The sequence below is a fragment of the Canis lupus genome, chromosome 3 (assembly GCF_003254725.2).
Source record: "Canis lupus dingo isolate Sandy chromosome 3, ASM325472v2, whole genome shotgun sequence".
Classification (NCBI taxonomy): Eukaryota; Metazoa; Chordata; class Mammalia; order Carnivora; family Canidae; genus Canis; species Canis lupus.
Genome location: NC_064245.1, coordinates 29,109,696 through 29,135,898, shown reverse-complemented (window position 1 = coordinate 29,135,898; position 26,203 = coordinate 29,109,696). Strand labels below are relative to the sequence as shown.

The window sequence follows — 26,203 nt, the reverse complement described above, 5'->3', positions numbered from 1 at the left end:
TAGCCACGGTCTTATGTGTGGGCCTGTATGTCTGTGTATATGAGTATGCATGCTGGAAGTAGTCACAAAGAGACCAGCAACAATGCAAACTCTTTAGGACATAAAATTGACCTCAACTTTCTTGGGAGTAGAATGTTTTTTAAAATTTTGAAAATAGAAGTCAGTAATTAATATATAAATGCATTATTATATTGAATACTCACATATAACATTCTTACTACGTGCCAGGCCCCCAGGGAATCTTAAGTAGCAGTGGAAAATTTCTGATTAAGGCATAATAAAAAGGGTTATAAATTTCCTACTTGATGGAAGGCTAAAGGCTGACTTTAAATAATTATGATTTTATTACACAGATGCTGACTAAAACATACTTAAGTGATTGGTACATAATAATAATATATGTATATAATAACATATATGTGATAACATATATGGATTTGTTCCACCTCTATATTCTTGGGGTGAATGCATGTCAAGTACCTGCCAAATGTACTTATTTACATAGTTTCTTCTGTTACCACACCATTTAATGAAATTTTATTAAGATTCCTGAGCCTAATTCACTGACTCTAGTATTTTATTATTGCTTGGCACTCTACAGATCTGAGCTCCTGACAGTGATAACTTGAATTCTTCATTGGCATTGCCTTTCTCATGTTGCTAGTGGTCAGCATTCACCGTATAACTAAATTAGCTCTTAAACTTAAAATCTGTAATGCAACCTCTTTCCTTTCGAGATTAGGAAATAACAGCAGAAAAATTCACAGCTGTCTAGATACATTGCCATAGTCACAGATCCTGAAACAGCCTTTTTCTCCAATTAGTGAAGGGTTTCCTTGGGAACTAAATTACTATTCCTCATTCATCCATCTGCCTTCTTCCTCTTTGTAATAAGTGAAGAAATAAATTATTTTGCACGCAGTATTAGAGATAACATAAATTGTCCAGTTTTTTCCTAATCTAGCTCTTTAAGAGGGGCATTTACTTTTTTCCTTTATAGAAATTTAAACATGTGTTTAAAAAACACTTTCCAAAACTTCTTAGTTATTTCCACATAGTATCTGCCAGAGTTTAAGGATGAATTTTAAATGTTCATGAGCAAAATTTATTCTTCTAGCTTCTTCAATTACAAAAGACCCAATGAATGGTAAAAAAATCTTCTTCCCTGTACTCTGAGAATAGCCTAACACTTACACCCTTTATAGATGCCCACAGATGGCTTTTATCAGTGGCTACTTAATTATTTATTTTCTTTATCTTGCTTTACAAAAACTTTAATTTAGTCTTATATTTTAGCATAATGGAAAAATACCATTTCTTTAAAAAAATTCATAAAATTTTAACACAATTATAGAAAATTAGGGAAACATATGAAGGGGAAGATCACCTATAATCTTACCATCATTTAAATGATTCTGGGAATCCCTGGGTGGCTCAGTGGTTTGGCGCCTGCCTTTGGCCCAGGGCGCGATCCTGGAGTCCCGGTATCGAGTCCCGCGTAGCGCTCCCGGCATGGAGCCTGCTTCTCCCTCTTCCTGTGTCTCTGCCCCCCCTCCATCATAAATAAATAAACAAATCTTTAAAAATAAATAAATTTAAAATAAATAAATAAATAAATAAATAAATAAATGAATGAATGATTCTTACTGGGGTGCCTAGGTGGTTCAGTCAGTTAAGTGTCTGCCTTTGGCTCAGGTCATGATCCCAGGGTCATGGTTCCCTGCTTCCTCAAAAGGGAGTCCGCTTCTCCCTCTATCCTTTCCCCTGCTTGTGCTGTCTCTCTCTCTTTCTCATGCTCTCTCAATCAAATAAATAAATAAATAAAATCTTTTTAAAAATTCTTTTTATTTTTTTTAAGCTTTTATTCATTTATTCATGAGAGACAGAGAGAGAGAGAGAGGCAGAGACACAGGCAGAGGGAGAAGCAGGCTCCATGCAGGGAGCCCGATGTGGGACTCGATCCTGGGTCTCCATGATCACGCCCTGGGCTGAAGGCGGCGCTAAATCGCTGAGCCACCCGGACCGCCCTAAATAAAATCTTTAAAAATGGGCACCCCCGTGGCTCAGCGGTTTAGCGCCGCCTGCAGCCCAGGGCGTGATCCTGGGGACCCTGGACTGTCTGCATGGAGCCTGCTTCTCCTTCTGCCTGGTCCCTGCTACTCTCTCTCTGCATCTCTATGAATGAATAAATAAATAAAATCTTAAAAAAAAAAAAAAAAAAGAGAGGCAGCCCCGGTGGCTTAGCGGTTTAGCACCGCCTTCAGCCCAGGGTGTGATCCTCGAGACCCGGGATCGAGTCCCATGTTGGGCTCCCTGCATGGAGCCTGCTTCTCCCTCTGCCTGTGTCTCTGCCTCTCTCTCTCTGTTTCTCATGAATAAATAAATAAAATTAAAAAAAAAAAAGAAAAAAGAAAACTATAATTAAAAAATAAATAAATAAAATAAAATCTTTAAAAAAATAAATGATTCTTAAGATGTTAATATTCCCTTTCCAGAGTTTCTGTACATTTGTTTCTGCACATAATCATATTTGTTTCTGCACATAATCATATTGTTTTCTGCGCAAAAATCATAATCATTTTTGTACCTTGTGTTTTCCAGTTACTACAACCTAAGCACTTTTCATATTATTACATAATGTTTCTATCAATTCAAAGGTCATTTTTTTTAAGTAGGTACAAGGGAAGCTAGAGAATGCAGTAGCTTCTATTTTATTTTTTTTCAAGTTTTTATTTAATTTCCAGTTAACATATAGCATCATTTTGGTTCAGGTGTACAATTCAGTGATTCATCGCTTATACACAACACCCAGTGTGCATCACAACTGCACTCCTTAATCCCCACCAGCCATTTAACCTCCTGCCCACCTTCCCTCCATAACTCTCCATTTGTTCTCAAGGATTAAGAGTCTGTTTTCCAGTTTGCCTCTCTTCCCTCCCCCCCCCCATGTTCTTCTGTTTTGTTTCTTAAATTTGACATGAGTGAAATCATATATTTGTCTTTCTATGATTGACTTATGTCACTTAGCATAATACACTTACTCCATCCATGTCACTGCAATAGCACCATTTCATTTTTTGATGGTTAATATTCCATTTTATGTGTATATGTATATAATTATATATATGTATGTATATGTATATATTTATATTCATTGTGTGTACATATGTCTGTATGTGTATACACATAAACACAATGTATATATACATATATACACAATATATGTGTATATATACACATATAATATATGCATATATACTCACACACACATATACCACCTTTTCCTTATCTGTTCATCAGTTGATGGACATTTGGGCTCTTTCCACAATTTGGCTATTGTTGATAATGCTGCTACAGACATTGGGGTGCATGTATCCCTTCAATCTGTATTTTTGTATCCTTTGGGTAAATACCTAGTAGTGGAACTGCTGGATTGTAGGGTAGCTCTATTTTTAACTTTTTGAGGAACCTCCATACTGTTTTCCAGGGTGGCTGCACCGGTTTGCATTATCACCTACAGTGTAAGAGAGGGTTCCCCTTTCTCTGCATCTTCACCAACACCTGTTGTTTCCTGTGCTAATTGTAGCCATTTGCCTAGTGTGAGGTGGTATCTCATCGTAGTCTTTGTATTTCCCTGATGCCAAGTGATGTTGAACATCTTTTCATGTGTCTGTTGGCCACCTGGATGTCTTCTTTGGAAAAATATCTATTCATGTCTTCTTCCCATTTTTAACCTGAACTATTTGGGTTGGTTTGTTTGTTTTTTGGTGTTGAATTTTGCAAGTTCTTTATGTATTTTGGATACCAACGCTTTATCAGATATATCATTTGCAAATATCTTCTCCCATTCTGTGGGTTGTCTTTTGATTTTGTCGATTGCTTCCTTCACTGTGCAGAAGCTTTTTATCTTGATGAAACCCCAATCGTTCATTTTTGCTTCTATTTCCCCTGCCTTTGAAGACTTGTCTTGCAAGAATTTGCTGCAGCTGAAGTCAAAGCGGTTGTTGCTTGTGTCCTTCTCTAGGTCTTTCATCCACTTTGAATTTATTTTTGTGTATGGTGTAAGAAAGTGGTCCAGTTTCATTCTTTTGTATGTTGTCCAGTTTTCCCAACACCATTTGTTAAAGAGACTATCTTTTTTTCCATTTGATATTCTTTGTCAAAGATGAGTTGGCCATACAGTTGTGGGTTCACTCCTCTGTTTTCTGATCTGTTCCACTGATCCATGTGTCTGTTTTAGCCCCAATCCCATACTGTCTTGATCACCATAGCTTTGTAATAACTTGAAGTCTGGAATTAGAATGCCTCCAGCTTTACTTTCCTTTTTCAAGATGGCTTTGGCTATTCAGGGTTTTTTGTTTTTGTTTTTGTTTTTTTTTTTGTAGTTCAATACAAGTTTTTAGGATTGTTTGTTCTAGCTCTGTGAAAAAAAAAAGCTGGTGGTATTTTTTTATAGGGATTGCATTAAACATATGCATTGCTTTGGGTAGGATGGATATTTTAACAATATTTGTTCTTTCAATACATGAGCATGGAATGTTCTTCCATTTCTTTATGTCACCTTCAATTTCTTTCATAAGTGTTTTATAGTTTTTCAGAGTACATATCTTTTACCTCCTTGGTTAGGTTTGTTCCTAGCTATCTTACGATTTTTGGTGCAACTGTAAATGGGACCAATTCCTTGATTTCTCTTTCTGCTGCTTCATTATTGGTGTATAGAAATGCAACAGATTTCTGTATATTGATTTCCTATACTGCAACTTCACTGAATTTGTGTATCAGTTCTAGCAATTTTTTGTTGGAGTCCTTCAGGTTTTCTATATAGAATACCACGTCATCTTCGAAGAGTCAAAGTTTGGCTTCTTCCTTGCTGATTTGGATGCCTTCCATTTCTTTTTGTTGTCTTATTGCTGACCACAGCATTTTAATGCCCAGATTAAAACTCTATTGCTGATGACAAAGACAGACATATTGTAGAATTACTACTAGCCTCTGCCACAGTAACGTAATACAATTCAAATAATCTACAAATTTACATATGTCCAATTTTTAAATATGACAAACCTTATCCACTCTAATCAGAGCTTTTAAGAGAACAATAGTTACAAACTGACTAAAAAATTATCAGATTTCATTGCTAATTAATTCTGTTTTAAATGTCCCTGCAACAGCTAGACTCCAGTCCTCTGAACATACACATAAATAGCAAGAGTCAGAATACAAACAAGGACCAAATCCTTCATCCAACAAGTAGCCACTTTTTTCTTTTCCTTTATGACATATTTTTTGTTGGGACAACTAGAAAACTCCAAAAGTACTGACTTATTTATTTATATCTATTTAACATCTACCATACATCAGGTTAATTGGTAATTTACAGGAAGAAAAAGGCATGTGTATAAATTGGCATAGAGAATAATGAGCTTATCATTAAAAATGGCATTTCTTCTAATGGCGGGGATTTGAAAATGAACCAAGTTCATTTGGAAAGATATAGTTAAAGCCTCAGATCACCATAATCATTTTCAGAATTCTTAAAAGCAAATATTTTGTTGTAAAACAAAACAAATAAAAATACCATAAGGAAAAAAAAAAAAAAAAAAAAAAAAAAAAAAAAAAAAAAAAAAAATACCATAAGGAAATTAACAGCTCTTACATGTTTTTATCTTGTATGTATTATATATACTACCTCCTCACAGCACAAAGGATCTTTTCCCTTAACAATATTTAGCAAACAATAAGCATTCAGTTAAGACTACTTTAATTGATGAATGCAAATGAACTCCCTCAAAAATGGCTATTACACTGCAACCACTTCTCAAATGCTACCTCGCTAAAGTGGCTCTGCTGGTGTGACCAACGCTTCTATGAGTTTTAAGGTTAAGCCCCCACCAATAAAGGGACATATTTCCACTACCAGAGATTGCATGTAAGTATATACCTTTTTGTTAAGTTGTTCTAACTCGGTTTTATGTTGTAATCTTATTGAATCTCATAATTTAACATAAAATTTTAGACATTTTATGTCCTGCCTCTTAAGAGGAAAAAAAGATTGCCTGGCTACAGGAAAGAAATACTTAGTAATGTAGACTGTAGAAGACAGGGTATTTTGAGCCATTATTCCTTCCATGTAATTACTGTAAAATCAGTGAAAAAGGAAAAATAAATGGTAATTATTGTTCTGATGGGCAAATGGAGGTAATTGTGAATTACCCTGATTCTTAGTTCTGTGAAGTGTGATGTCCCTAAAAGCCCCCAGATGGCATTATAGCCTTGTTTTTCCCAAGTCATTTGTTTTCATATAGCACAAATCAGAAACAGGAAATTCCCTTTACTCCATTATAAATATGAATATGAAAAACACTATTTTCTTAATTTGTTTACTTCTTTACATTAAATAAGTTCTCTTAATTCTGAAGTAGCTGTGAAATTAAAATGTGTCTTGATTAAAATAAGAGAAAGCACTTTCCAAATAAGACTGTCTATAAATCAAAATTTCCAGAAAAAGTATGAAAATTTTTTTCAGGGATACCACTTTAAGAATCCATAATGTACATTTAAATACATATTTATACGCACAGTATAAATTTAATCCCAAATGAATAATCTCAGAAAAGAGGATTACTTGCAATTGTCACTAATTTTCTTTGTGACATCTGAAAATTATCAATTTTTATTAAATTCCTCTGATTTCAAAGAATACAACATTTATTGAACTGAAAAACACTTTTAGGTTGTTTTCTAAATGCTAGGAGCTGGTATGGGGGTTATGCTTTTCAGCTAGTTTTAAATAATGGAATTTGTATGTTCATTAAATTCAGGTACGTGGCCAACAGAATTCAGTTGTAAATTACTGTAATGCATACTAAAATGAAAATAATCTGTATTACAATGCCCTGCCCAGTTATTTATATTCAGCAAAGTAAATTTGTTTAAATTCTTGTTCTATGTACTTGCTCACATCAGTTCTTCATACATCAATCTTCTATAAATTATTGTGAAAATAAAAAATGCCAAACTTACCAAACTGTATTTGAGTAGTAAGACACTATAATTGATTCTACTGCATAACATCCTAAGGACCTTATCCCCTTAAAGAATCTGTATTTTTTTTAATTTAAAAAAAATGCTAAGTTTTTATTTTAATTCCATTTAGTTAACACACAGTGTTATATTAGTTTCAGGTGTATAATACAGTGATTCACCAATTCCATACATAACCTAGTGATCAAGTGACAAGTACCCTCTTAACCCCCATTCACCTATTTCACTCAATTCTCCAACCTCCTCCCTCTGGTAATCATCAGTTTGTTCTTTATAATTAAGTGTTCATTTCTTGGTTTCTCTCACTTTTTTCCTAGTTGATCATTGTTTTGTTTCTTAAGTTCCTCATAGGAGTAAAATCATATGGTTCTTCTCTTTCTGACTTATTTTGCCTAGCATTACACTCTCTAGCTCAACTCTGTCATTGAAAATGGCAATATTTCATTCTTTTTTATGACTGAGTATATTCCATTGATACGTGTGCATGTGTGTATGTGTATCTCACATCTTCTTTACCCATTCATCAACCAATGGGACACTTAGGCTGCTTCCATATCTTCAGTATTGTAAATAATGCTGAATAAATATAGGGATACATGTATCCCTTTGAATTAGTGTTTCTGAATTTTTAGGTAAATATCCAGTAGTGTGATTGCTGGATTTTAGGGCAGTTCTATTTTTGATCTTTGGAGAAAACTCTCTACTCTTTTCCATAGTGGCTGCACCAGTCTGCCTTCCCAACAATAGTGCAAGGTTACCTTTTCTCCACATCCTCACCAACACCTATTGTTTACTGTGTTGTTGATTTCAGCCATTCTGACAAGTGTGGTTTTGATGTGCATTTCCCTAATAGTAAGGATGATTAACATCTTTTCATGTGTTTGTTTGCCATCTGAATGTCTTCTTTTGAGAAATGTCAGTTTATGTCTCCTGCCCATTTTTAAACTAGACTATTTGGTTTTTTTAGTGTTGAGTTTGATAAGCTCTTTATATATTTTTGATACTAACCCCTTATCAGATATGTCACTTGCAAAACTCTTCTCCCATTCTTTGGGTTGCCTCTTGGTTTTATTGATTGTTTCCTTTGCTGTGCAGAGGATTTTTACATTGACGTAGTTCCAATAGTTTATTTTTCCTTTTGTTTACCTTGTATCAGGAGACATACCTCGAAAAAAGTTGCTCTGACCAATGTCAAAGAGGTTATTGCCTGTATGTATTCTAATCTAGGATTTTGATGGCTTTAGGTCTCACATCTAGATCTTTAATCCATTTTGAATTTGTTTTTGTGTATGGTGTAGGAAAACAGTCTAGTTTCTTTCTTTTGCATGTTGCTGCCCAGTTTTCCCAATATCATTTGTTGAGGAGACTATCTTTTTTCCACTGGATATTCTTCCCTGCTTTGTCAAAAACTAATTGACCAACAGTTATGGATTTATTTCTGGGTTTTCTATTCTGTTCTATTGATCTATGTGTCTATTTTTGTCCCAGTACTACACTGTTTAGATTATAACAGTTTTCAAATATTTTTTAATTTAAATCCAATTAACATAGAGTATATTATTAGTTTCAGAGGTAGAGTTCAGTGATTCATCACTCTTATATAGTACCCATGCTCATTAATCATGTGCTCTCCTTAATATCCATCATCCAGTTACCCCATTCTTCTACTACCTCCCCTCTAGCAACCCTCAGTTTGTTTCCTATGATTAGGAGTCTCTTATAGTTTGCTTCCCTCTCTGATTTCGTTTTACTTCTCCCTCCCTTCCCCTATGATCCTTTTTTGTTTCTTAAATTCCACATAGGAGTGAGATTATATGATAGTTGTCTTTCTCTGATTGACTTATTTCACTTAGCATAATATCCTCTAGTTCCAACCACATCATTGCAGGTGGCAAGATTTTTTTTTTTTTTTTTTTTTGATGGCTGAGGAGTATTCCGTGGTATATATACCACATCTTCTTTATCAGTCGATGGACATCTGGGCTCTTTCCATAGTTTGGCTATTGTGAACACTGCTGCTGTAAACATTGGGGTGGAGGTGCTCCTTCGGGTCACTACAATTGTATCTTTGGGATAAATACCCAGTAGTGCAACTTCTGGGTTGTAGGGTAGCTTTATTTTCAACTTCCTGAGGAACCTCCATACTGTTCTCCAGAGTGGCTACACCAGTTTACAGAAACAGGCTCCCCTTTCTCCACATTGTTGCTGACATCTTTCCTTTTCTGACTTGTTAATTTTAGCCATTCTGACTGATGTGAGGTGGTATCTCATTGTGGTTTTGATTTGTATTTCCCTGATGCCAAGTGATGCTGAGCATTTTTTCAAGTGCCTATTGGCCATTTGTATGTCTTCCTTGGAGAAATGTCTGTTATGTCTTCTGCCCATTTCTTGACTGGATTATTTGTTCTTTGGGTATTGAGTTTGATGACTTTTTAATAGATTTTTGATAGTAGCCCTTTATCTGATGTGTCATTTGCAAATCTTCTCCCATTCTGTAGGCTGCCTTTTGGTTTTGTCAACTGTTTCCTTTGCTGTACAAAAGCTTTTTATCTTGATGAAGTTCTAATAGTTCATTTTTACCTTTATTTCCCTTGCCTTTGAAGATGTGTCTAGCAAGAAGTTGCTGTGGCCAAGGTCAAAGAGGTTGTTGCCTATGTTCTCCTCTAGGATTCCAATGGTTTCCTGTCTCATAGTTAGGTCTTTCATTCATTTTGAGTCTATATATGTACGGAGGTAGGAAATGGTTCAGTTTCATTCTTCTGCATGTGGCTGTCCAATTTTCCAAATACCATTTGTTGAAAAGACTGTCTTTTTTCCAATGGATAGTCTTTCCTGCTTTATCAAAGATTAGTTGACCACATAGTTATGGGTCCATTTCTTGATTTTTATTCTGTTCCACTGATCTACATGTCTGTTTTTGTGCTGATACCATACTGTCTTGATGACTACAGCTTTGTAATAGAGCTATAAACCTGGGATTGTGATGCCTCCAGCTTTGATTTTCTTTATCAATATTCCTTTGGCTATTCAGAATCTTTTCTGGTTCCATACAAACTTTAGATTTATTTGTTCCAGCTCTGTGGAAAAAGTTGATGGGGATTGCATCGAGTGTATAGATTGTTCTGGGTAGCATAGACATTTTAACAATATTTGTTTTTCCAATACATGAGCATGGAACATTTTTCCATTTCTTCATGCCTTCCTCAATTTCTTTCAGGAGTGTTCTACAGCTTTCTGCATACAGATCCTTTGCCTCTTTGGTTAGGTTTATTCCTAGGTATCTTATGATTTTGGGTGCAATTATAAATGGGATCGACTCCTTAATTTCTCTTTCTCCTGTCTCATTGTTAGCATATAGAAATGCAACTGATTTCTGTGCATTGATTTTATGTCCTGCCACGTTGCTGAATTGCTGTATGAGTTCTAGCAATTTTTGGATGTAGTCCTTTGGGTTTTCCACATAGAGTATCACGTCATCTGCAAAGAGTGAGACTTTGACTTCTTTGCTGATTCAGTTGCCTTTTATTTCTTTTTGTTGTGTGATTGTTGAGGTTAGGACTTCTAGTACTATGCTGAACAACAATGGTGATAGGGCATCCTTGCCATGTAGGAACCTTAGGGGAAAAGCTCTCAGTTTTTTCCTATTGAGAATGATATTTGCTATGGGCTTTTCATAGATGGCTTTTTATGATATTGAGGTATGTTCCCTTTATCCCTACACTCTGAAGAGTTTTAAACAAGAAAGGATGTGTACTTTGTTAAATGCTTTTTCTGCATCTATTGAGATCAGATGGTCCTTGTTCTTTCCTTTATTAATGTAGTATATCATGTTGATTGATTTGTGGATGCTGAATCGCCCTTGCAACCCAGGAATAGATCCCACTTGGTGATGGTGAATAATCCTTTTGATGTACTGTTGGATCCTATTGGCTAGTATCTTGGCGAGAATTTTTGTATTCATGTTCATCAGGGATATTGATCAGTAATTCTCCTTTTTGGTGGGATCTTTGTCTGGTTTTGGGATAAAGGTAATACTGGCCTCATAGGATGAGTTTGGAAGCTTTCCTTCCATTCCTATTTCTTGAAACAGTTTCAGAAGAATAGGTATCGATTCTTCTTTAAATGTTTGGTAAAATTTCCCTGGGAAGCCAGCTCACCCTGGACTGTGTTTATTAGGAGATTTTTGATTACTGCTTCAATTTCCTTGCTGGTTATGGGTCTCTTCAGGTATTCTATTGCTTCCTGCTTCAGTTTATACATCTCTAGGAATGCATCCATTTTTTCCCAGATTGCCTAATTTATTGGCATATGGTTGCTTTTAATATGTTCTTATAATTGTTTGTATTTCTTCAGTGTTTGTTGTGATTTCTCCTCTTTCATTCATGATTTTATTTATTTGAGTCCTTTCTTGTTTCTTTTTGGTTAACTCTGAGCAGGGGTTTACTGAGCTTATTAATTCTTTCAAAGAACAAGCTCCTAGTTTCATTGATCTGTTCTACTGTTCTTTTGGTTTCTATTTAATTGATTTCTGCTCTAATATTTATTAATTCTCTTCTCCTGCTGGGTTTAGGCTTTATTTGCTATTCTTTCTCCAGCTCCTTTCAGTGTAAGGTTAGGTTGTATATTTGAGACCTTTCTTGTTTCTTGAGAAACGCTTATATTACTATATACTTCCCTCTTAGGACCAACCTGGCTGCAACCCAAAAGTTTTGAACATTTGTGTTTTCATTTTCATTTGTGCCCATGAATCTATTTCTTCTGAAATTTCCTAGTTGATCCATTCATTCTTTATTAGGATGCTCATACCTCCATGTATGAGTTCTTTCCAAATTTCCTGTTGTGATTGAGTTCAAGTTTCAAAGCACTACAGTCAAAAATCTGCAAGGAATGATCTCAGTCTTTTAGTACCAGTTGAGAACCTGGTTTGTGACAAAGTATGTGATCTATTCTTGAGAATGTTCCATGTGTACTCAAGAAGAATATGTTTTCTGTTGATTTAGGATGGAATGCTCTGAATATATCTGTGAAATGCATCTGTTCCAGTGTGTCATTCAAAGTTTGTTTCCTTGTTGATCTTCTGCTTAGATGATCTGTCCATTGCAGTGAGTGGGGTGTTAATGTCCTCTACTATTATTGTATTATTATCAATGTGTTTCTCTTTGTTATTTATATGATTGGTTGCTTCATATTAGGGGCATAAATATTTATACTTGTTAGATCTTGATGGGTAGATGCTTTAATTATGATATACTGTCCTTCCTAATCTTGTATTACACTCTTTGGTTTAAAGTCTAATTTGTCTGATATAAGGATTGCTACCCCCAGCTTTCTTTTGATGTCCATTAGCATGATAAATGGTTTTCCATCCTCTAACTTTATTTTTTTTTAAGATTTTATTCATTTATTCATGAGAGGCAGAGAGAGACACACACACACAGGCAGAGGGAGAAGCAGGCTCCATGGAGGGAGCCCGACATGGGACCTGATCCCGGGTCTCCAGGATCACACCCTGGGCTGAAGGCAGCACTAAATCGCTGAGCTACCTGGGCTGCTCCATCCTCTAATTTTAAATCTGGAGGTGTCTTTGGGTCTAAAATGAGTCTCTTGCAGACAAACTATCAATGAGTATTGTTTTTTTTCCAATCTTTTGGTTGGAGCATTTAGCCCATTTACATTCAGAGTAACTACTGAAAGATATGAATTTAGTGCCATTGTATTACCTGTAAAGTCACTGTATCTGTACATTGTCTCTGTTCCTCTTTGGCCTATGTTACTTTTGGGCTCTCTCTTTGCTTAAAGGATCCCATTTAATATTTCTTGCAGAGCTTGTTTAGTGATCATAAATTCTTTTAGTTTCTGGTGGTTCTGGAAGCTTTTAGCCTCTCCTTTTATTGTGAATGACAGCCTTCCTGGATAAAGTATTCTTGGCTGCATATTTTTCTCATTTAGCACCCTGAATATATCATGCCAGTCCTTTAGGGCCTGACAGGTCTCTGTGAATACAGGTATGCTGCCTGTCTAATGTTTCTACCTTTGTAGGTCAAAGATCTTTTGTCCTTAGCTGCTTTCAGGATTTTCTCTTTGTCTCTGAAATTTGCATGCTTCACTATTATATATCGAGGTGTTGACCTATTTTTATTAATTTGGGGAGAGGGTTCTCCTTGCCTCCTAGACTTGAATGCCTATTTCCTTCCCCCAGGTTAGGGAAGTTCTCAGCTATAATGTGCTCCAATATACCTTCTGCTCCACCCTCTCATTCCTCTTCTTTTGGGATCCCCATTATTCTAATATTGTTTTGCCTTATGGTATCACTTATCTCTCAAATTCTCTTTTCGTGATGCAGTAATTTATCTCTTTTTTCTTGACTTCTTTATTCTCCATCATTTTGTCTTCTATATCACTACTTCTCTCTTCTCCCCCATTTATCCTAGCAGTTAGAGTCTTCACTTTTGATTGCATCTCATTAGTAGCCTTTTGATTTCAACTTTAGATTTTAGCTCTTTTCTTTTTCCAGAAAGGGATTCTCTAATGTCTTCTATGCTTTTTTCAAGTCCAGCTGTTATCTTTATAATCATTATTCTGAACTCTAGTTCCAACATCCTACTTATATCCATACTGATAAGGTCCTTGGCAGTCGGTACTGCTTCTTGTTCTCTTTTTTTGAGGTGAGTTTTTCCATCTTGTCATTATTGCAGAAAGTGGCTGCTTTTCTATTTGTAGAATTGCAGCAATTCTTTTCTTAGGTCTCTGGTTGAGTTCATAGGTGTTCAAAATGATTTAATAGCTATCTAGTTGAACTCCTGGGACCAGACAAAACTAAGGTCTTCTACTCCTCCAGTATCTTGGAAAGTTTGCATGATTACTACAGTTTTGTATAATTTGAAACCTGGAATTGGGATGCATTCTGCTTTGCTTTTTTTTTTTTTTTTTCTTCAAGAATACATTGGCTACTCGGGATCTTTTGTAGTTCCATACAAATTTAGAACTATTTGTTCTAGGTCTGTGAAAAATGCTGTTTATTATTTTGATAGAGGCTGCATTAAATGTGTAGATTGCTTTGTATAGGATGGACATTTCAACAATATTTCTTCTTCCAATTCATGAGCATTCTATGTCTTTCCATTTTTTTTAAGATTTTATTTATTTATGCATGAGAGACACACACAGAGAGAGAGGCAGACACAGGCAGAGGGAGAAGCAGGCTCCATGCAGAGAGCCTGACATGGAACTCGATCCCAGGACTCCAGGATCAGGCCCTGGGCTGAAGGCAGCGCTAAACTGCTGAACCACCTGGGCTGCCCTGTCTTTCCATTTCTTTGTGTCATCATCAATTTCTCTCATCAGTGTTTTATAGTTTTCAGAATACAGGTATTTCACTTCTTTAGTTAGGTTCATTCCTAGGTATCTTTTTTTTCCCATGTAATCATAAATTTGATTGTTTCCTTAATTTCTTTTTCTGCTGCTTCATTACTAGTATATAGAAATGCAACAGATTTCTGCACACTGATTTTATATCCTGTAGCTTTACTGAATTCATTTATTAGTTCCAGCAGGTTTTTGGTAGAGTTTTTCAGGTTTTCCAATAAAGTATCATTTCACCAGCCAATAGTGATATTTTGACTTCTTCCTTACCAATATGGATGCCTTTTTATTTCTTTTTGTTGTCAAATTGCTGTGGCTAGAACTTCCAGTACTACATTGAATAGAAGTGGTGAAAGTGGACAACCTTGTCTTGTTCCTGAACTTAGGGGGATAGCTCTAAGTTTTTACCCAATGAGGATGATGTCAGCTGTGGATTTTTCATGGCCTTTAATATGTTAAGATATGTTCTCTCTAAACCTACTTTGTTGAAGGTTTTTTTTTTTTTTATCATGGATAATGTTGTATGTTGTTAAATGCTTTTCCAGGGTCTATTAAAATGATTGTATGATTCTTATCCTTTCTCTTTTTTTTTTTAAAGATTTTATTTATTTATTCAGAGAGAGAGAGAGAGAGAGGGAGAGAGGCAGAGACGTAGGCAAAGAGAGCCTGACGTGGGACTCGATCCAGGGTCTCCAGGATCATGCCCTGGGCTGCAGGCGGCGTTAAACCGCTGCACCACGGGGGCTGCCCCTCCTTTCTCTTATTGATGTGATATATCATGTTGATTGATTTGTGAATAAAGATTCACCCTTGTAATCCAGGAATAAACCTCACTTGACCATGGTAAGTGATTTTTTCCTAATGTATTATTGAATTTATCTTGTACTATTTTATTGAGGATTTTGCATTTATGTTCATCAGAGATACTGGCCTGTAGTTCTTAGTATCACAGTACCAGCTCCTGGTTTCATTGATTTGTTCTATTGGGTTTTTTCATTTCTGTATCATTTATTTCTGCTGTCATATTTAGTATTTCCTTCCTTCAGTTGGCTTTAGGTTTTGTTTGTTATTCTCTTTCTTGCTCTTTCAGCTGTAAAGTTAGGTTGTTTATTTGAAATATCTTGCTTCTTGAGATAGGCCTGTACTGCTATAAACTTCCTTCTTTGAACCACTTTCGCTGCATTCCAAAGGTTTTGGACTACTGTGTTTTCATTTTCTTGTGTGTGTGTGTGTGTGTGTGTGTGTGTGTGTGTGTGTGTGTGTTTTCATTTTCATTTGTTTCCATGTACTTTCTGATTTCCTATTCGGTTTCTTGGTTGACTTACTTATTGTTTAGTAGCATATTATTTAACTTTCATATATTTTTGGTCTTTCCAGATTTTTTCTTGTGGTTGACTTCTAGTTCCATAGCATTGAGGCCAGAAAAGATGCATGTATGACTTCAGTCTTCTTGAAGTTATTGAGGCTGGTTTTGTGGGCCAGTAAGTGATCTATTCTGGAGGATGTTCTGTATGCACTTGAAAAGAATCTATTTTTTTTTTTTTTTTGCTGTTTTAGGATGGAATGTTCTAACATATCTTAAGTCCATCTAGTATGTCATTCATAGCCATTATTTCCTTGTTGATTTACAGCTTAGGTGATCTGTCCATTGATAGAAGTGGATTGCTAAAGTCCCCCACTATATTGTATGATTATCTATTAGTTCCTTTATGTTTGTTATTAACTGTTTTATGTATTTGAGTCCTCCCATGTTGGGTGCATAAATATTTACAACTGTTAGATCTTCTTATTGGATTGTCCTCTTTAATATTATATAGTATCCTTTCTTTTAAAGTCTGTTTTGGGGATGCCTGGGTGGCTCAGCGGTTGAGCATCTGCCTTCAGCTCAGGGCATGATCTTGGGGTTCTGGTATCAGGTCCCACATTGGGCTCCCTGCATGGAGCCTGCTTCTCTCTCTGCTTGTGTCTCTGCCTCTCTCTCTGTGTGTCTCTCATGAATAAATAAATAAAATCTTAAAAAAAATAAAGTCTGTTTTGTCCCAAATAAAGTATTGTTTCTCCAGCTTTCTTTTGCCATCCTTTTGCATAACTAATATTTCTGCATCCTCTCACTTTCCATCTGCAGGTGTTGTTAGGTCTAAAATTAGTGTTTTGTAGGCAGCATACATGTATCTTGCATGTATCTTGCATGTATCTTGATAAGACCTTGCATAGGTCTTATATTTTTATCCATAGAACATTAACTTTTGTACTCACTTTACTTACTAAGTAATTGATATGATTTTATTTATTTTAAAAGATGCAGGAAGCCTGACATGGGACTCGATCCCGGGTCTCCAGGATCACACCCTGGGCCGAAGTCAGCACTAAACCACTGAGCCACCCGGACTGCCCACGATATGATTTTAAATTGAAGGTTCAGGTTGCTATCTAACTCCAAGTACTTATTCTTCATTCTTTCAAGATTTAACCTATCCACTGCTGTATCAAATTATCTCTAACTTATTGTACTAAGATATTCAAACATAATATTTATTGAGGCATACTTATTTAAGATTCAACTGGAAAAGATCTTCTTATGAAGGCTTATATCAGATTTAAAATTTTTTTCAACAACAAAATTGATAGTCTTATTTGCATCTAATTTAGGTAAATTCAAAGCTTTTTAAATCTTTTCTTTTTCATCTTTATTAAATAAGTTTGCTTTTTTTTTTTTTTGTATCTTTATGTTAAATATGTAGTCCATGCCAAAAGTGCTCCAATTCTAGGCATGCAAATAAATTTTTTCATGAGTTTTTGCTTATAACTTTCATGGTAACAAAAAGTATCAAATCTTTTCTGGTATCTATCCTACACAGACACATATAAGAAAGCTATTACATTTAAAATTCTGGAAGATTAATTAATCTAAAACCTTGTATTACTCACTGAAAATATTAAAGGACATTACTTTTTCAATATATCCCAGTATGCTTTCCCAATTAAAATTTCTAAATTAAAGAAAAATAACTTTAAAAATTTAGGTCTCAAAAAAAAATAAAAATTTAGGTCTCTAAGATTACTGTCCTTGAAGTCACTTCAAGTGTTATTTTCAGAGAGTTCATGCATACCCTCACTGGAAAGAAAAATGTGTAATTACAGAACTAACAGTCAGATGAGAAAGCCAGGATAATTATCTATGTTGGCCTTTTGGTGTGAGATCACCCTCTGACTGGGTTCCAGGCCCATTTAGAATGGTTTGATTAAATAAAGTTAGATTTGTTAAATTAGCAACCACAGATATAATGTGAAAAAATATCTACTTTAATAAATGTGTACTGACAATATCTTAGTAATTGCTTTAACTTTATTCTATAGTCCAAATGCTTCTATGCTGGGATAATGGTACCTTTGCCTAAAGATCTTAAACTCTTTTCCAGCATTAACCTATTAATTTTCACACTTTCTCTGTGAGGCAGTAAGATGTAAGTATGGTTAATTTAATATTCTATATGAAAACAAAACAATAACAAATGAACTTGCTAAAAGTCATACATGGAACAAAACAGAGCTCAAAGAGTGAAAACTCAACTAAATAGGAGTTGCTTTATACACTGGTGATACATAATGACTAGCCCCATCACCAAATTTACTACCCTTAATCCATATAATCGAGTATTTCCTCATTTTCTCCCCTCCTGCTCCTCCTCTACTGCTGATCCATCCTGGGAAGGAACTTCCTTTGACAACTGAACCCCAGAAAACCACAGGTCACTTTGCTCCCTGTTCCCAATCATTATGGAGTATGCTATAGCTATTAAAAAGAGCCACTGGTAGGTAAATGGGTTCAGATTATGCTTGTGGAGATTATACTTGGTATTATTTAAATAGCAAGACCTAAGATAATTTTAATTTTTTAAAAAAGAGCAGATAATTTGGTTTGATAATGAACAGAGTTGAGATTTTGACAAACAGATATTAATCCATTTCTGCCACTTAGTCTAAATTTAAACAATTTACTTAACCTCTTTGAATCTCAGCTTCCTCACATGTAATATGGAAATGTATTTCTTTCTAGGTTAATAGAAAAGATTATACAAAGCATGAAGATTATATAAAATACCTGAGATGTTGTTGAAATTTAATTTAAAAAGCAAGCAGTTCTCAGGAGAATTGAACAAATGGAATTATTTCGACTAAAATCCTTGGGAGTCATGATATTTGACTATCTCACACTGTCCCAAATAATTAGATAATTACTTTAGCTTCCTATTTGAGGTTTTAGATGCAGACCCTATTATATATTCTATATACCTATTACTATTATAAACTTATTTCTGCCCATCTATCTATATAGGAAAAAAAATGATTAGTTGTGATAACTATTCTCCAGTGAGGAAAAATATTACAAACTGTACTCTCCTAGTCAACTCAAATTCTCCTATTTCTGTATGCCCTTACTTCACTGCTCCCTACCTAAATTATCAGCCTAATGCAACAACAGCTCAGGACTTTGAGGTAGGGATTCTGATAAAGCAGATTGGCTGAGTATAAAGAAAAATTTTTGGATAAAAACAGGACATAACCATAGCATTTGAGAACTAAAAAGGGCCTCCATAATGATTCACTGAATTTCCTTTTCCACACACAAGGAAACTAAATTATGACCAAACCCAGAACCAGGTAACTGAAATTGTAATCCATTACTTGTTCAATTTTATTACATGATATCTTTTCTTACTTCCTCACTACAAAGACTCATAAAAGACCTCTAATACACAAACATATTAAGGTGAGGTGAAGTGATAGAAAAAGAGGTGAGGAGGGGAGAAAAGAGATTAGAAAGTAGTACATTGCCTGGAAACTCTCCATTTAAGTCCTCATAACTACCTGAAAACACACATTTCATCCTTCTAAGTCCCCCAGGCTTCAAGAACATCTCACTGGATGGAACTTGTTAATACCACCCGAGTTTCCAGTCCTCAACCTCTAACTTGTAGGAGTTTTATGTGCCAGGAGACTCTGGCTACCTTGTGAGTCAAGCCCAAACAAACAGGTATTGCCCCTAGGCTTCTTATTATCTCCCAAAGTTCTCCTTAGGATACAAAATGCTTTGTTCCCCAGATAATAACAGGGAGAAACACACCCATCAGCCCAATAAAAATGCCATAACAAACTACAAACAATTCCAATTGAGTAATTTTCTAGTCCACAATCCTTATTGATAATTCCAAAATTCAAAAGCTCTCAAAATTGAAAACTTTTAACTCATTTGGTGGCAAAACTTCACCTGATCTAACCACATTTTGTGGCAAAACCTAACCTAAATTAGCATAAGGCTTTTTATAGTCTTCACTTATCACATTATATGTGAATATTCACACATTTTACACCAGAAATATTAGTGTGTTGATTATGTCTGCTGTGCTGCCCAAAAGGGCCTCTTCTGAAATATATCTGGCACCAAGAATTTCAAATAAGGCATCAGAAGCCTTAAGCAACAGGCCTTTGCTCTTTAGGTTCTAGGACTTCAACTTTATTCTAGAGCCCACCTACTAGCTCAGTTGACTGAATAAGTCACTTGGTTCCTAGTGAGTTTGAGATAATTATAAAAGTTATTTTTCCAGAAGAATCAACAGTTTTGTGACCTATAGGTGACTAAAAACATGAGAGTTGAAGTTAGGAGGAGCAGCATGCCTGTGATGCACTCAATTTCATACCTGTCTGCATTTGAGGCAACATGTGAAGATGCCCTCCTGGCAGATTTATAGATAGACTGCAGTTCTGGTGAGTGTAGGACCAAAAGCCACAGGAAATAGAACTAAAAATTGGAACTTAGAGATAGCAGCTAACTCCAGAGAAAAACTTCCAAGACAGTCCCAGAGAATTCTGGAGAGAGGGTAATTTTTAAAAGAAATGGAAAGAACCTTTCAAGAGAAAAGGACAAAAACCACAGCACCATTAAAATCCAGATAGGACATAACTTCCTAAAAATGGACAGCCACATGCAGAAGAATGAAACTGAACCATTTCCTACCTCCATACATATATAGACTCAAAATGAATGAAAGACCTAACTATGAGACAGGAAACCATTGGAATCCTAGAGGAGAACATAGGCAACAACCTCTTTGACCTTGGCCACAGCAACTTCTTGCTAGACACATCTTCAAAGGCAAGGGAAATAAAGGTAAAAATGAACTATTAGAACTTCATCAAGATAAAAAGCTTTTGTACAGCAAAGGAAACAGTTGACAAAACCAAAAGGCAGCCTACAGAATGGGAGAAGATTTGCAAATGACACATCAGATAAAGGGCTACTATCAAAAATCTATTAAAAAGTCATCAAACTCAATACCCAAAGAACAAATAATCCAGTCAAGAAATGGGCAGAAGACATAACAGACATTTCTCCAAGGAAGACATACAAATGGCCAATAGGCACTTGAAAAAATGCTCAGCATCACTTGGCATCAGGGAAATACAAATCAAAACCACAATGAGATACCACCTCACATCAGTCAGAATGGCTAAAATTAACAAGTCAGAAAAGGAAAGATGTCAGCAACAATGTGGAGAAAGGGGAGCCTGTTTCTGTAAACTGGTGTAGCCACTCTGGAGAACAGTATGGAGGTTCCTCAGGAAGTTGAAAATAAAGCTACCCTACAACCCAGAAGTTGCACTACTGGGTATTTATCCCAAAGATACAATTGTAGTGACCCGAAGGAGCACCTCCACCCCAATGTTTACAGCAGCAGTGTTCACAATAGCCAAACTATGGAAAGAGCCCAGATGTCCATCGACTGATAAAGAAGATGTGGTATATATACCACGGAATACTCCTCAGCCATCAAAAAAAAAAAAAAAAAAAATCTTGCCACCTGCAATGATGTGGTTGGAACTAGAGGATATTATGCTAAGTGAAATAAGTCAATCAGAGAAAGACAACTATCATATAATCTCACTCCTATGTGGAATTTAAGAAACAAAACAGAGGATTATAGAGGAAGAGGTGAAAAAAGACAAAATCAGGGAGGTAAATCATAAGAAATTCTATCACAGGAAACAAACTGAAGGTTGCTAGAGGGGAGGGGTAGTGGGACAGGGTAATTGGATGATGAACACTAAGGAGGGCATGTGATATAATGAGTACTGGATATTATGTAAGACTGATGAATCACTGACACTACTTCTGAAACCAATAATATATGTTAATTAACTGAATTTAAATACAATGTTTAAAAAACTTAAAAAAATATTTAACTCTATTTCCAAATCCTAAAAAATTAAAGACATAACTTCCTAGAGAAAACCAGAAAAATTAAATGCTAGAAAAAGACTAGGGATTGTGAGGTGTGTGAGCAAAGGGTAAACATTTTGACTGCAAGGTAATCACTGGAGATTTTTTTTTTAAGATTTTATTTATTTATTCATGAGAGAGAGGCAGAGACACAGGCAGAGGGAGAAGCAGGCTCCATACAGGGAGCCCAATGATGGACTCCATCCCAGGACCCCAGGACCACACCCTGGGCCAAAGGCAGGCACCAAACCACTGAGCCACCCAGGAGTCCCATCACTGGAGATCTTGAAAGTGTAGTTTCAGTAAAGACAACAAGAAAATGTGTGATGTGCTGTAAAGGAGTGAAGGTGACAGATGCAGAGCACTCATTTTAGAAAAAATACAAACTATAGTAGTTACATCAGAAACGAAAAATTAGAAAAATAATGGTAAATACTTCATGCATTTGAAAAATAAAATGGAGTAAAATTTTAGAAGAATCTAAACATTTCTCCCCTTAAAAGTATCAATTTTATATTTATCAGGGGGTTGGAAAGAATCTCATTTATTATTATTATGCTTAAGAACTATGTACTACAGATGATAAAGGCACAGAGTTAAGTACTTTGTTCATTACTATTACTATTCTAGACAGCAAAGTTTTATTAATTACCTACTATCTGCAGAAAGCCATACAAGTGCCATGCTTATTATAGTTCCTGGCATTATTCAGTGCTTAATAATTCTTTTAACTAGGTTGAATCAGGAATATTTGGATTTGGTGTCACTATAATCAATAAAGACCTCTGGACTACCAGGCACTTTCTTGGTTCAACTATCTTAAAAATGAGGAGAAAGATTTTAATATACCCACATGAACACCAAAAAAATATTAATATAAAGAATAAAAATCGGGATCCCTGGGTGGCTCAGCAGTTCAGTGCCTGCTTTTGGCCCAGGGCTTAATCCTGGGGTCCTGGGATCGAGTCCCGCGTCGGGCTCCCGGCATGGAGCCTGCTTCTCCTTCTCTCTCTCTCTCTCTCTCTCTCTCTCTCCCTCTCTCTAGGTCTATCATGAACAGCAACAACAACAAAAAGAATAAAAATCAAATTACAGTTCAGTAAGAACTCTAAACATTGAATACTCACAATACTGACAATTTTAAATGCCCACTCATTTAAGTAAACAAGGGGGGATAAGAAAGGATCTGAAAGAACTAAGAATGTGAATTATCCAATCCTTTTATTAAAGAGCAATGGGGCATCTAATTATGTGGGGAATTTATAATTATTTCATATTATCAAAAAACTATGCTGACTAGGATTTTACTAAATGTGTTTTCTTATCCATTTTATAAACTATATTTCCCAATTCAAAACAGCAAGATACATGTGTTCATAGAAAGGGACAAAACTATCCAATTATTCCTAAAGAAAATGTGACAGTTTAAATTTTTCTCTTTATTCTTACTCTAGAATTTTATATATGTCTTGGGTTAGTCCAACTCAGGCATTTTCTACCAGCCCCTCCCCCCATTCTCACTCTCTCTCTTTCTCTCTCTCTATCCCTAATAAATCTTTAAAAAAATAAAAACAAGATGTTTATATTTTTACTTCACTACAAAACAGTATTCAATATTTTGATTCAGCAATACTATTCTTCTTGCTTTTTACAACTTCTGTCCTGAACTTGTACCTTACTTACAAGGATCTTATACATAAGTCATTAACTTCAGGCACACCTCCCTAATCCTTATCCCAGTCTTGATATATTCTTAACACTTCAGTGATTACTTCAGATATCCTTCCTGCTTTTTCACCCCAATACACATAAATTATGGCTTTCTCATTGCTTTCTCTAGTCTATTAAAATTACAGTAAAGCCCCATTAAAAAATCCTTTTTATATTACAGATAAAATCATATATATGTGATTCATACAGCTTTATTCATAACTCAGTAAGCCTAGACACTTTCTTTTCTGTGTCAATGCCAAAGTGAAGCCTGGGTTTGGCTGTATTTGTAAACTTGATATAGCTCCTTTCTCGGCCAGTGGTTCTAATTGCAATCCCTTTTATAGAATCTAATATCTTTAACTCTCAGGTTGAAACCACACCCATATTCTCTTTCCTTTTTACAGAGTATTTTAAACAAATAAGAAAATTTTCTCAAGATGCCAATGACATAATTAAAAAATTCGAGCCTGCTGTAAGTATCTCAGAATGGCCATCCCATAAGCCTTAGTTTAATAAAGGCCTAACTCTAGGTCACTCCAGCAAAGCATAGATACCCATAATTGTGAGAAATAAACATTTTTGTTAGTATAAAAATAGAGAAATAAACATATCAAACATAATTAATAAATGATCTAGCACAAATACTGTCAGATTAGATTTAAAAACAAAGCCTAACTCTGTGCTATTCAAAAGAGACATATGTTAAGAAGGATATAAAATTATTACAAATAAAATGGAAGGAAAAAATATACCATTCAAACATTTGCAAAGAAGTTGATGTATCTGGAGTAGTATCAGGCAATGTAATATTTAAGGCAAAAGAACAATATTAGAGATAGAAAGGGATAACTCATATGAATAAAAAGCTTGATTCATATCAAAAATAAAACAATGCTAAATTTGTTGGTCTCAAATGTATAAACCAAAAGTTATAGAACTAGAGAAAAAAAATCATGAAAAGAAATTGATAGACAATAATGAACAGAAATTGATAGAATACATAGATTGTATATATACAATTTAAACAAGAAAAAAGACACTTGATTGATATAATCAATCAGATTATCCTCCCAACTCAAGTGCATTTTCAAATACACATAGAACATTTTCAACAATTGAGCAAAGCAAGTCTCAACAAATTCAAAGAACTGAAATCACAGAAAGACATTCTCTGAATAAAATGTAACTAAGTTAAATGACAATATTTTAAAAAGATAACTTGAAAATTCCCAAGTTTTTGGAAAATAAGAAATCTACCTCTGGAAACAGACACAATGGCAACCCTGAATCAGCAACCAGCAATGAACTGATCAAAATGTTCCACTCCTCACCACCTCATCATGTTTGGAAGCAGCTCCACAATTCTGAACCTAAATAATCCCCGGAAATATGGGACAACCGGCCAAAAGGTATCCTAAAAAGAATATTCTTGACTGCTGCCTTATATGGCTAATGGATATAGAAGAGGGATCAAGTGATTAACTGAAGAAATAAAAAAGATATCCTATTTGTTGTTCTGGCTGGAGAATTATATCTTTCTGGTTATATCTAGTTTATCAAGCAATCAAAGATGTATGAATTCACTGTTCAGGAGAGGATTTGAATTCAAATTCTTGTTTAGAGTTTACAGTAATGTGGTTCCTTTTTCAATAATTTTTAATTACCAGTATTCAAAAAGTATAAACATTTATCTTTAGAGTATTTTAATTATATTTAATAAATAAAATCTAATAATGAAGGTATGATTTTCTAACTGTATCACACTTACTTATGTTATTTCATTTCAGCATTACTGCACTGCTATGAATTACACCAACTTATAGTTTTGATATTCAAGACTCAGAGATAATGTTTGAAAAGTTAAATCAAACACTGAGGTCTTTTGGGATCAAGTCACTGCATAAAATGACAGAGAACCTCAAATAAACAGACAAATATACTTTAAAGGACCTTAAGATAAAGTATATATAGTGAATTAGGAGTTGTCTCCCTACCCACCATGGGCAATGTCAATTTCAACTACCTCCCTCTGAATTTTTGGAGCCAAAAAGGAGAAAGGAAGATGAAAAGAGTACTTGGTAAAAGAAGAACCAGAAAGGAGATCCCCCTAATTCTTCTTCCTCATTTCTCCCAAAATGTGGTCAAAGGGCTCTTGCATCAGGGTCACATGGGATGCTTGTTACCAATGAAGAGTTCCAGCCTTGCCTCTAAAATCTGTGCCTGGGATCTCTCAGGCAGTATATGGGGATATTCATTTTTAACAGCATTCTCAAGTGGTTACTCTGCATGCTAATGTGTAAGGACCACTGCCTACTCCCTGCCAACGGCTGCCTTACATACTAGGTTTAAAGTCCTAATTACTCAGCCATTAGAAACGACAAATACCCACCATTTGCTTCAACATGGATGGAACTGGAAGGTATTGTGCTGAGTGAAGTAAGTCAATCGGAGAAGGACAAACATTGTATGTTCTCATTCATTTGGGGAATATAAATAACAGTGAAAGGGAATATAAGGGAAGGGAGAAGAAATGTGTGGGAAATATCAGAAAGGGAGACAGAACATAAAGACTCCTAACTCTGGGAAACGAACTAGGGGTAATGGAAGGGGAGGAGAGTGGGGGGTGGGGGTGAATGGGTGACGGGCACTGAGGGGGGCACTTGACGGGATGAGCACTGGGTGTTATTCTGTATGTTGGTAAATTGAACACCAATAAAAAATAAATTTATTATAAAAAAAATTTACTACACTATCATAACTGTTATAAAAATGTCTAATTTCCGGGGGCACCTGGCTGACTCAGGT

At 35.3% G+C, this 26,203-nt stretch overlaps 1 protein-coding gene across 12 annotated transcripts in view; it reads right to left on the bottom strand.

Moving 5' to 3' along the window:
- WDR41 (WD repeat domain 41) overlaps positions 1–26,203 on the bottom strand; it is a 204,438-nt gene that overhangs the window by 55,186 nt on the left and 123,049 nt on the right. For 2 of the 12 annotated variants that reach the window (XM_049108359.1, XM_049108361.1), the window contains exon 1: positions 1,400–1,420. The exons of the other annotated variants lie outside the window; for them this stretch is intronic. In XM_049108359.1, coding sequence (XP_048964316.1) covers positions 1,400–1,405 — 6 coding nt within the window. In that variant the 5' untranslated portion in view covers positions 1,406–1,420. Of the gene's footprint in view, positions 1–1,399; positions 1,421–26,203 lie in introns of those variants that run through there. 12 annotated transcript variants of the gene reach the window in all.